This window comes from Chelon labrosus (genome assembly GCF_963514085.1).
Source record: "Chelon labrosus genome assembly, chromosome: 12".
Lineage (NCBI taxonomy): Eukaryota > Metazoa > Chordata > Actinopteri > Mugiliformes > Mugilidae > Chelon > Chelon labrosus.
The window spans coordinates 14,481,968-14,494,639 of record NC_140345.1 but is presented as its reverse complement, the minus strand read 5'-3'; the positions used below and the strand labels follow the sequence as shown (position 1 = coordinate 14,494,639).

At 43.9% G+C, this 12,672-nt stretch overlaps 1 protein-coding gene across 2 annotated transcripts; it reads right to left on the bottom strand.

The window, feature by feature from the left end:
• Positions 1–28: 28 nt before the first annotated feature.
• znf576.1 (zinc finger protein 576, tandem duplicate 1) lies at positions 29–10,844 on the bottom strand. 2 transcript variants are annotated; one of them, XM_084556258.1, is made up of 10 exons: positions 10,806–10,844; positions 9,822–10,318; positions 8,137–8,649; positions 3,736–7,235; positions 3,389–3,653; positions 2,808–3,002; positions 2,634–2,720; positions 2,372–2,540; positions 1,948–2,155; positions 29–1,846 (listed from the first exon to the last, which is right to left on the bottom strand). In XM_084556258.1, exons 2-10 carry the CDS (start codon positions 10,273–10,275, stop codon positions 590–592), a joined length of 6,648 nt encoding a protein of 2,215 aa, XP_084412384.1. In that variant the 5' UTR covers positions 10,276–10,318; positions 10,806–10,844; the 3' UTR covers positions 29–589. The 2 variants fall into 2 exon arrangements, with proteins under 2 accessions (XP_084412384.1, XP_084412385.1); XM_084556259.1 differs by having other exon boundaries at positions 2,808–2,924; positions 9,822–10,830.
• Positions 10,845–12,672: the final 1,828 nt, after the last annotated feature.

Sequence of the window (12,672 nt, the reverse complement as noted above, 5' to 3'; positions counted from 1 at the left end):
TTAAAAAAGTACTCATTCGCTGCAATGATTCACTTTTTCACTTCTTTTATTTGCACAATGTGAAAATAAATCAGTAGTATTGGTCAGCATGTATCCAAATGACGGGACCAACCTCTAGGTATCTTTAAGTTACGGGTTTCGGTTTTAACATATTATTTAAATTTCACCTTTTCAAGACAATATAATACATCTGCATTAATCCACATTCAGTCTTTTATGGGAGACAAGTAAAGGTGTAAATAATTAACAATAAAATCGTTGGTATTTCAGTAACAGGCTGTATGTATGAAAAGTTTCTTCCTAGCAGTGCCGTTTCTTTTCTGCTGCTCCTGTTTTGTGTTATTTTTTATTTATAGGATTGTGGTCACAACCCTGTGTTATTTTTTTAATTCTCCTCGAGGTGGATCATTAGAGGTGAACTTAATCATATCCATGTAAATGTTAAATGACAGAACAAATGTTTTGCTCAAAAGAACGACACTGCCAATGAAAGTTGTATGGTTAGAGGAGCTGGGTTCACTTACACCAAAAACACTGTTACATTCTATATCAGAAAGCGACATGTTTTAAAAAAAAAACTCAATGTAAACTACTCTTCCTCCAAATGTCTTTGATTATGAAAATTCAAAAAGCAGTTGTGGTTGCGTGAGATGCAGAGAAAGACACAACACTTAAGGCAGAGCACTCGTGATGTTCTCTGACAGTCCCCAAAGCGACACCTTCCCCCTTCTCCCTCTTCAAGTTGCTCTGGCCAGTGGCCCGAACCATCGTATCGTACCGCTGCATCCGGCAGAGGACTTTCCTCCACCAGGACGGGATTGCTAGTTTCATTAGTTGCACGAGGATTTTCAGCAGGGGGGTGAGGTGGAACTGAGTCCTGGGTATCGGAGCTGCTGGAGAGAATCAAAGCCTTGGACACCTCCAGTCTGAAGGCCATGAGAGTCAAGGGTGCAGACGATCCTCTGTGATCCTGCCGGTACTGGAGCCAGCAGTTCACCAAAGCCAGATCTGTCAGGTACCAGAGCACCGCCTGGGGCCAGCAGGTTGGTGCAGAGGCAGTGAGGGGAATCGAATAAAGATTTTGCAGATCTCTGTTGAGGCGAGCCGACATCTGAGCCTTCTCAAAGTTGTCAATGAGAGAGGCCATGTTCCCGTGGCCGTGTCCAGCTGTAGAGAGTATAAAGCCGCACTGGGATCTGCGTAACATCAACTTCCCGTCTGAGCTCACAAACTCATCCCCAATCTGCCCTCGTGCTCCTACCACCCTGCCTGCCCCATGGACCCCAGCAACTAACAGGCGCTCCAGCATTGCGGGTGTGGAGAGTTCCTGTTTGCAGAGAAACACCATACTACCTTTGGGGACCATTTTTTCTACAGCATCTTCTTTGTCTGAGAGATCCAGTTTAAGATCCACATGTAAGACTGAACCACCAAATCCAATTAACGTAGTACAATAGAGAGACTGCTTGCTCCTGTGCATCTTCCCAGTCAGAGGAAGAGGGTACTGGTCAACTGCATAATCACCGTCCTGTTTCAGTGACTGACACCCGGCTCTGAAGCGGCACAACAACGGCTGAACCTTCCACAGGGGATCAGTTTGTGTTTGTGAACAGTTTGAGTCATCTGTCTTGTCACCTTGGTACTGCCCGTCACTATGCTGGGAAATTACACTTTGCCTGCTTGGGCTATCACATATTCCCTCCTGGACGTTACTGCTGGCTGGATCCTTTGACTGAGAGGTTAGCTTCAACATGCGAGACAGCTCAAGGAAACGGGACTGTGGCATGGCTTCGGCAATCAAGGGCACCTTTGTCAGGTCCTCCCAGTAGAGTTTCGGACAGGGAAACTATAAAGTTACAATAAACAAAATCAATCACAACTTTTAGTGGTCTTGCGTTGAACTGAAATAATCAAATAATCATTTAACAATCAAACAGGAATACAAACCCTCAAAGTTCCCATGGCAATGTGGATCCCAACAAAGCATGCAACCTCTTTGGATGTGACAGGATTAGGCTTGTTGGACACTTTATTTGAGTAACTGGCAATTTCTACCCAGGTATCCCAACCAAAATATTTGGTGAAGTAATCAATGGGCTCTCTGGTCCTGTTTTCATCTCCTGGTGCTTGGAGGTGGCTCGTTGAAGCTGATGAACTAAGGGAGAAAAAAAAGCAAATGTGTGACACCACATACAAAACAATGTTTGCAATGAGTTTCCATAACATATTAATCTAACAAATCCTTGATTCATCCTTAATTCTCCCATTTAGTAAAACAATATCTGCACAATGTCATTGGGTTTAAATGTTAATAAAATATGTAATTCGAGAAACATTTATTTAGACTTAGAAAATGAAAGTTTTCCTGTACTTTTGTGATGTTTGATCTGGCTGCTGTGTGCTGTTCTTGTAGAAATAGGCCATGACTTCTGCTTCTGAGTCAAGCTGCGGATCAGACGGCTCATCACCACCATTGTCTTCTTCGTCAGAACTCTGGAGCAGAAAGTCCCGCAAGTCTGCTGGCTGCCGGTGCTCAAAGTCTGACACAACCGAAAGATCAATTATTACATGAAGATGAGTTCAAGAATAATACCGAAGTAGGTGCGAGCGATGTAAAACAGAAAACAACAAACCTTGTCCATCTCCAAAGTCACTAACTCCTGGGTCTGACATGAGACTTCTGACTCTTGGTTCCTGGTAGTTCGGAGTAGAGTGGCGACCTACATTTGTTTTAACAGAGTCAGCGTTAAAACCAAGGTCTTCAATAACCTTTGGAAAGAGGTGAAGATGAAGGGACTATTACTCACGTATGTCAACATCTGGAGTTTGATGTTCGGTCTGCTCTGCAGCACCACACCCCTCTGGGGTTAAACTTTGTCTGTTCTGAGCAGCTCCCAGTAGGACCTCCCTCTCCTCCTCCTTCACTGGGTAAAAGATGCACTGGTTGGTGTTGAACTCAGGGGAAAGGCGACACTCTCTTGTTGCCTCCTCACTCTCCATTACTGAAAACACATGTGATTACATGGACTTAATTATTTATACCATATACATGCAGACTAAAATAACATAATTCCATTGATTGTATATACATTTTGGGTGGGGGAGAGTTTTAAACTGATAGTAGTCCGTGTGTGAAATGTAGAGCTAGTGTCAAGAGCTGATTGCCAAGTGTCACTGTCTCTTTAGTCTCGATTTGTTCTTCCTATTTTTGCCTCTCTATTGTAGGCCCATTCATTGTCAGTCCATTATATGGTGTGAAATGTGTTAAATCTTGAAAATGCGAACGCTAGACTCATCGCCTGAAAGCGATATTGAGAGCAAGTCGTCTATTTTCCAAACTTGTGAACTCCTACTTCAACATGTACCCAAAGTTTTCCTTAATACTTACATGGGTTGGCTGTGTCTTCAAGGCCAACTGGCTCCACGCTCCATCGGATGTGTTTGCTGCCCTGTGTTGCCAGAGCATCACTCAGCACGAGGCTGGTTTCCTCTTTCACCAAAACAGTCCTTATGTCCCGATGATGCTGTGGCTGCACACCTGAATTCTGTCTGTTTTGACAGGAGGCTGAAGCCAGTGGTTGATCTAAGCTACTCTCCTCAACCTTGATCTCCTGGCTCCCAAGAACTTCATTCTCAAGAACGTTGTCCAAACCCTGGAATGAAAACAAATGTTGTAATGCTACAAAGTTGAATTCACTGTTAGTGCATGGTATTTATTCCTTTATTAGCACCTACCTGTCTTAGATTGTTCCTCGCTGTCACCAGGAACGGCTCCTTGTCACCGGCTGCTATCTGTCTAGAGGTCTTCTCCAATATGATGGTTGGAGACTGGTCAGTCTCCCTGTCTTGCTCCACTCCTCCCAGTAGCCCTCTTTCACTCATTGCTTTGTTAGGACTACTGGTAACTGATTCCTTCTCCAAAACAACTTGCTCTTCAGGAGATTCTTCTAATGCAGAGGGAATGGAAGGCAAAGCGGCAACAGGTGCAGTGGATTTGTTTGCTTCAAATTTCAGACAGGTCTCTGGCGTCTTTGTACTAAGCTCATCGTCAATCATTTCCGAATCTGAGGTGACAGGACCTTTTTCGTAAACTACCTGACATTCAACCCCTTCTTTCTCTGATTCTGTTTCTTTGACAATATCCACAGCTCTCTTCGATGTTGCATATCTTTTTAGACGTCCCATTCCTTTCCTCCTACCCCTTGTAGCGTTCCTCGTAACAGTTCCCTTCCCTCCTTCTTTTTTCTTTTGGAGCAATATTTCTTCATCCTCTTCTTTGATATCCACTTGTTGAGTAGAACAAGACACAGTTTGCGATGTTGGATGTTTTTCAGAAGGCTCGTTACTAACTTGTTCGTCGGCACCTTCATTTGATTTATTTTGGGCAACTGTGTCTTCATGAGAAGGTGGACCATCACCCTCATTCTGCTCCCCGACCGTGACTAAATCTACCTCGAGAAGTAAATCCTCCTTAATGTCCTCATCACCCTTAACTTCAGAGTCAGGGTTCTTTAGGGGAATTTCTTCTTGCTTGTCCTCATCTGATGACAAAGGTTCTCCTGTCTCAGGCCTCTTTGTCTGAGTAGAGGCACCTAAAGTGGATTCAGATGCAAAACTTGGAGTCTCGTCGCTTTTCCTTTTATTAGATGATGGCTGAACTTCTGAGGATGTTCGAGACTGATTATCTGCTGCTGTTTTACTTGCACCCTTAACTTCATAGGCATTTACATCGACACCTAGAGGAGAAACTGGTAGCGATGGTGATGGAATCAAAGCCGGAAATGAGACACTTCGCTCCCTGTCTTCTAATGCCATTTCAACTAATTCAGGCTCATTATCCCAGTCTGTAGCAGCTGCCATCACCCCAACAACCTTGTCACAGCCTTTTGGAAGATGGTAAAGATCCATTCTGGAGACACCTTCAAAGATGTTACCATTGGTATACGTGAGACAAGGACTCTCTACAATATGTACTGTTGTCTTGTGCTTCTGAAGGGATGAGACTTCATTAAATCTCTCCCCGCAGTCCTTACACTCTAAGGCACGCTTGGAATGAGAAGAGGTTATCACTCCTTCAGTCTCCACTTTTGAGGAGGCTTTGCGTTTCCTTGTGGTCTTTGGCTGGAGGGGCTGATTCTCAGGTGGTTGATGAGACACCTGTATAGAGGATAACAGTGAGAGAGCCTTTTGGTTCTTGGGTCGTCCTGCTTTTTTCTTACCTTTTGCCGTGAGATTATCTGTGGACTCACTTGCTAAATGTTTGAACTTGCTTTCACTGCTCTGAGGTGAGGTCTCCAGTGCTTGGCCCGATGCTTTGGTCGGGTCTAACTTGTAAACTTTCAGCTGGGGCTGTTTATGACCTTTCAGTAGAAGTAGTGAGTCTTGCGTTATGCATGGGCCAGGTACATCCGCCTTCTTGACATGTTCTTGTTGTGCCACATTTTTCTTTGTCTTTCCATTCTTTGGCTGACCTTTTCGCATTATTTTTGCTTGTTTTTTCTTTTTAAATATAGGTGCGGCTACAGTGTTGTGCTCACTTATATGGGTTACACTTTCCTTGGCCACATCCTTTTGTTTTTTCATTGTATTTTTTCTTTTATCCTCTTTGATTTGTTGTGGGCTCCGAGTTGATTTCATTTCAGGTGTACATAACAAATTTCCCACTGTCTTGTCCTTTTTTCCATGCCTTCCCTTCTTATGAGAGGGCCTCTTTTTTTCTGATGGATCTGTTGTTGGCGTTTCACCTGTTTTTGGGTCTTCCTCTACTGGCGGAGGCTGTTGCGAAGGCTTCTTCTGTTTCTTGTTTATCTTCTCGTTGACTTGTGGACCAAATTTAACAACAAGGCGAGACTTTTTTGTCCTTTGGCGTTTCGCAGGTTTAGCATCAATTTTCAAGTCATCCTTGTATGTGGATCCAATCAGGTCTTGCATATATTCTTCAAAGATAAACGTCCTGGCAGGCTTTCTTTTGCGCACCTTCACCAGCTCTTGAGCGGACATTAAATTTACAGGTAACTCTGAGATCTGTGTCCCCGGTTCGGCCTGTAATTGTGATGGAGCCTCTTCTGTAGATGACAGAGCCTCTACTTCAGACAAGTTATGTTTACTTCCTACCAGCAATTTCTTAGCCGGCTCTTGTTCTGTCTTTTCCTGTGTCTCTTGTAGCGCATCCCCATCCATCACAGTGTGGACCTGATCCAGGCCTACAGTTCGAACCTGGGAACCAACCTCTTCTTTTGAATTACATTCAGGTTCACAGGGAGTTTGTGTAAATGTGTTTGGTGGAACAAAAGCGCAAGAGGAAAGGTGTTGTTGTTCTGGCTGTAAAGATGTCAACTCTAATTCAACTGTAGGCATAAGTGGTGGGACTGACAGGGTGGTGGTCTGTTGCTCATCTATTAGAGTCTGATTAGGAGTCTCCACTTCATTGTTTAGCACAGAAGAGGAAGGGATTTCATTTTGTGGCACAGTCTGGGATTGTTCCAGCTCCATAGTTGGTATCAAAGCAGGAGTAAGTTCTAATATGACTGTTTGCTCAAGGTTTTGTTTGAGCTGATCTACCTCACTTGGACAAACCATTCGATCCATAGGATCAGAGTGTATTACACTAATACTGGACTGTTGAAGTGCCTGATGTCTTAACTCTCCGTCGGGTCTCTCTGTGTGTTCACTCTGGAGTGTAAGCTCTATATGTTCACCTGCAGCTATATGGGAACCTAGCTCTGAGAAAGAAGGGTTTTCTAGCTGTCCATCAGGAGTAATAGGTTCCAATATAATAGTGTGCTCCATTGAATTGCAGTGGTTGTTTGAAGCCAGTTCAACTGTCTTAGAGTCTGTCTGTTTCTGAAAATCTGAACTTGCAGGCTCAGCCAGTTGTGATACCTGCTGCACTTCCAGTGGCAGGGCATCAGGTGGCACCTGCCCCAAAATAACAACTTGGTTCACTTTCTGCACATTTCCCATAGATTCAATAAGTCTCCGAATCTGCTCCGTGTCAATATTGGCATCAACTTTTTGCAGAGGTCCATTTGGCTCCACCTGCAGTAGTGCTGATTGACAAATGGATATAGGGGTTATAATCGGCGTCCTGTGGTCCGCTTGCTGCTTGTCTTCATGGGTATAACTGGGTGGAGCAAGCAATATATTGTGCTTAATTTTCAAGTGGTTTGTCCGGTTCTTGATACTCTTGAAAGTGTTCTTGCATTCAGAACAAGGATACTTTATTGTCGAAGCACCTAAGGATAATAAAGAAAGAAAGCTGTGATATACAGGGGAAACTATTTCCTGTAAGAAGACAAATACAAAAGTTTGTAACTGGATAAGAAAATGTGACGAAGACTGAGTGTCGACAGTAGGGGCGACAAACATACCAGAGGGTTCAATCTGGTATATGGGATGAAATTGCAAAGTGTGAAAATTTCAATAAAATTGGCATCTAATCCCAATTTTTCCACTAGGGGTTGCCTTGTTTTAGTAAAAGTTGCATACATAACACATCACTGAGCGATGCGCCGATGTTGCACTTATTTCTCTCAAGAAATTTCATAAAATGTTTCGTAAAAGGGTAGTTCATTAAATGTAAACATTTTTCATAATGTGCTTGCACTGTTTAGCACTATAACAAAGGGAAGAATCTAGAGCTATTGTTATAGGTTATTATGCTATTATGTTACTGGTCTGGCCCACTTGAGATCAAAATGGGCTGTATGTGGCCCATGAACTAAAATGAGTTTGACACCCCTGGTCTACAAAGTTGTGTGAGGCTGTATGTGCTGCTTTGAGTTAAATGCGATAGTCAACAGGTATCTTTGCTTCCCATCATAGTTTAGCATACTCGCGTGGCCACATTTGTTAATAAGATATAAACACAAAAGTCCAACTGAGGCTGAATGTGACTGTAGCAAACTGTAGTCATAAATTACAGTACTGGACATACTTTTGACCAGATAATAATGCCATGGGATCAACAATGTGATTACATTTCACCCTGAGGGGGGCACAAATGCCTGTAACATATTCCATATCCAATGCATTCAATAGCTGTCAAGACCCATTTCCCATCAAAACAATGGGAAGAAGTTGGAGAAGTAGGTTAAACTTTGGATGCGTGAAATAACATTTATAACAAAGTCTTACTATCGTTTTTCCTCCGGGGGGTTTTAGCTGGGGTGCCTCCTCCATCTCCCTTAGCTCCTTCTGTCGAGTGCGAGATTACGTGCTTCTGCAGAGCTTTGGACATGGTGAACCTCTTTCCACACTCCTTGCAAACGAACGGCCTCTCTCCAGTGTGTGTGCGCTGGTGATACCTCAGCAATGTCAGCGATTTGCAGGGTTTGCCACATTCAGTGCAGGCATAACCGCCCTGGCCAAAGTGAACTTTTTTATGCCCAGTGAGCTCTGATGACTTTCTGAAGGCCTGGTCACATAACGGACATTTAAATGGTTTCTTTTCCGGGTGGCCTTTCTGGTGGACCAATAGCTCTGTGGAGTTTGTAAAATGGCGGTCACAAACATAGCAGGCAAAAAGCGAGTTCCTCAGTATGCACTGTTCATATTCTGCAGGGTGGTTCAGCTTCAGATGACGTTCTTTGCTCTTGTCATCTCTGAAGATGATATGGCACTCGGTGCACTGCAGGGAGAGCTGAGATGCTAGAGGGAAACAGAGCAGGACGGGGAGAAAGTTTAAATGCACCATACGTCAATATCCTTAGACCGACAAGTATAAAGGTTCATAAAAAGATAAATAACACTCTGGGAAAATATACTGATGTTTAAAGATGGATTAAGAAACTGAAACATGAGTTGTGACTGACCAAAACAGACCCTAAAATGTGTATAAAAAAGTGTAAACGCCTTAAATATCTGCAAGTTTTATCAACACTTTTGTACTTTTATTTTAAAAATTATTACCTACACCATGATACTGAAAACCAATGTGACAAATTTCAGCAAGTTTTACAGCAGACACCAGAAGGTGCCATGGCACTTCCAGCGAAAGCCGCAGTTCCAGGTGAAGAAAAGCAGCTTCACAAAGGGATGCTGTGACCACCACCCTTCACTCTAGACACGGTGTTCTTTTCTGATGTGCGGTTATTTTCGCACCAAACATGCCTTTTAAGTTCAGTCTTGGTCTTATCAGACTATAACACATTCTCTCGTGGCTTTTGTGTCACAGCAAGATGCACTTCGTGTGATACAGTTGTCTCCCTTTCTTTCTCTGAATTTTTTTTTTTCAGTGTCAACATCACAAAAACCTGCAGATTTAACCGGGTTATTCACACTTTTTACACCTGCTGCATCTCTTCTACAGTCTCTCTTCTTCTCAGTAGCAACGTTATTCAGCATTTATTTACTGCCACACACAGTAGTGTGTTATTACAGACCCTGGAGCACTGGATTAAATTTGTTGTATATTTAATATAGACTGTAGACTAATAGAGACTACAACGTGTAATTCTCAGTGTTCTCTGGCGAACATTCACATGAATGTACACAATCAACACATAACTACATATCTGCAATAAGCACTATATACATGATATAACCTAATATATATATACTGATTTAACCAAACTTCGCTGTGACACATTGTGATTAAACTAAAGTTTAAACTAAAAATGTCCGTGCATGGTTCATTACTGGAAATATTTGTACAGTATTGTGTATTTCACTTTGTAATTCACTTCACATGTGGGAATGTGATTTAAAGGGCAGTTTAAGTCATAGCAGTGAATGTGTGACACCAAGCTGTCCTCTCAGCGCTAGCCTGACACATCAAGATATAACATGGAAAGATGCATAATACAAAGTCAAATACTCACATGGCATGTTCAGCGGGTAGGAAAAATCAATCTTCAGAGGATCAACCATAGCCTTCTTGGAGGGAACATATTTCCTGCCATCCGTTACAACTTTATCCTGCTTATTTGCCTGCAGCCCATCACTCTCAGACTTCTTATTTGCACCTGCGCTTGTTTTTGCAGCCATGCCCGCCACCATCTTTTTAGTGCTGTCCGAGGAGCCGGTGGGGGGCTCAGAAGCAGAAGCAGTCTTATTCTCCACTGGTGATACGACTGCCACGCTTGAAGGTGCTTCTGCTGTTAGCACGCTGCTCTCTCTTCCCCCTTGTGTGACTACTGTAGCAGCAGCAGAAGTAGCAGCTGATTTGCTCTTCTCTCTTCCCGCATCCGGGTCACCCTGAGCTGGCCGAGCCTGCTCGGTGCGCGGGGGTAGCTCCGCGTCTGACCCGCTGTGTGCCTGGGTCGGACTCTGCATGGCTTCCTGTTTCTCAAAATGCACCAGCTCAGCTCAGCTCAGCCTGTGAAGCCAGGTATCAAACAGGAACAAGCTCGACTGTTATTATTACACGCGTATTAACGGGAAACGGATATCTGTATTAGAGCCACGAGCAGCATCTTTGTTGTGGCAGCCGGCGGTTCAGTGAGAATTACGTGGCTTAAAACATTTGAATGACAAAAGAAAGGCCAAATGGGCGCAGAGAGCAGCTGGAGGCTGCACTAGAGACCATTTTCATGTCTGCAACATGTCTGAATATCCTGCACTCACACGTTTTCAGCATGCTTGCTCGCTACCTTACGCAATCCTCCCCAGTAATAACAACAGATAGTGGTGGCGTGTTTAGCCTAAACCACTCATTTGCGGAAAAATCGGGTTGCAAAAACCAGCATTTCCGTTCTGCGGATGCGCAAAAGATGCTAAATATCCACGCACACGCTGCGCCCGCACCGATTCACAGAGACGCCACAATATCCGTGTTAAAGCAGTAGGATGTACATTTAGGTTACCTAGTCCGGCTCGTCCGCCCAAACATCCCCGCGTCGGTTCTCACAAAGCAAACACAGAGGAGGAGGAGGAGGAGGAGGACCATACAGTCTGTGAAGAGGAGGAGGAGGAGGAGGGGAGGAGGAGGGGGACGCAGACATGGACGCAGACGCCGTGACGTCAGCTCGGACATGAAGCGCCGAGGGATCCTGGGAAATGTGTTTTTTGTTTCCCAATCCACTCTGACGAGCCCGTTAGCATCCTTGACTCGTGTTAACCAAATTTAAAGCAGCAGTTAAACGTAATACACTTTAAGTGAAGGATGTCAATCTTGAAAATCATCTGAACAGTGGAGGTGGACTGAGATATAATGTCATCAGTTATTTTTTTGTTGTTGTTGTTATTTATTATCCATATTACCTCTGTAGCACACGTTATATACAATCCCTGTGGCTCCTGTTTACACTTACCCTGTCTCCACTTCATCCACTTTATTCATACAGCCATGTTTACGTCCTCTGCTGATGGTTTGGAAAGTTTCAAACGTTTTTTTGTACGTATAGGCTAGCGCACTGTCCTATTTTTCTTGTTCTTTAAAATTCCCCCGTGTTGCACTTTCTGAACCTGAATCAATTTACAATACACTCATACCATCATGAGACTGGAGCCTCTAACTGATAATGGGTTGTTAGACCACCATTCACTGGAGAAAGAGGACAGGGGACAAACCACCTCCCCCAACGACAGGTAAGTATCTGGTCGTACAGAGACTAGTCAAACGAGTTTCTCATGGGAGCCCACAGATTAAACCCTTCCTCACTAGTCCTTTAGGACTGAAGCAGATACACAGATGAGTGGGAAAAGATCTTCAAGAAACTCTACAAGTCCAAACTATACAATGTCATATTTATTACTATAGCTAAAAACAATATATTAATCACACAACACTCTTTATTCTTACCCACCAAGTGTTCTATAGTGGTGTAATGTAAGTCATTTTAAATATGTGTTTCATCGTATTTATCAAAAAATACACTCTCTGCTATGTCTGATGAATTCTTCATAAAAGACTGGAAGGCAAAGTAATCTGTTGACTCATCCATCACCCACCAAAACTGTGTCTATCAGCCTCCATCCCAGCCATGTCCTGTCTGGCTGCCAACTCCCTCCTCCCCAACAGCACCCACACATCTTCTGGACCCCCCGAGCCTCAGTCTGGAAAAAGTTCATGTTCTGTTGAAAATGTCCTGTGTAGTCCAGCACCAAAGATAGCACACCCCAGGGAGCTCAACCACTTCAGACCTTTAACTTCTCACCTGATAAAAGAGAGGCTGATACTGAACCACCTGACCCCTAGTATCTAGTGAATCCCCTGCAGTTTGCATCCCAAAGAAGATGGTGGTGAACTTCAGCAGGAAGGCCTCACAGACAGCATCAGTGGGCTGGAGGGTCCAGGAGTTGAGTATCGAGATAGTGGACGGATGCAAGTACCTGGTCGTTCACTATAACAATAAACTGGACTGGTCGGACAAAACTTTGGGGCGTTAAGGACACTGTGGTTGCATCTAAAACCCTTTATGCTGTGGTCTTCTGATGTGGTGGGATCACAGAGAGCGACAGGGAAAGACTGGACAAACCCCAGCCATGGTTGTCTTCTGGACTCAGTGGAGCAGGTGGGTAAGAGAAGGATGTTGGCCAAACTGTCAAACATCAAGAGCAACTCCTTTCATCCTCTGTACGAGACTGTTGGGACCTGGTAGCTCCTCTAGCCAGAGACTGCTGCAGCCCCAGTGAAAGAAGAGCACTCCTGGAGGTCTATTGTCCCTTCTGTAGTCAGACTCTTCAGCTTCAGTCACTAGATTTCCTCCACAACAAATAGACACGGATATC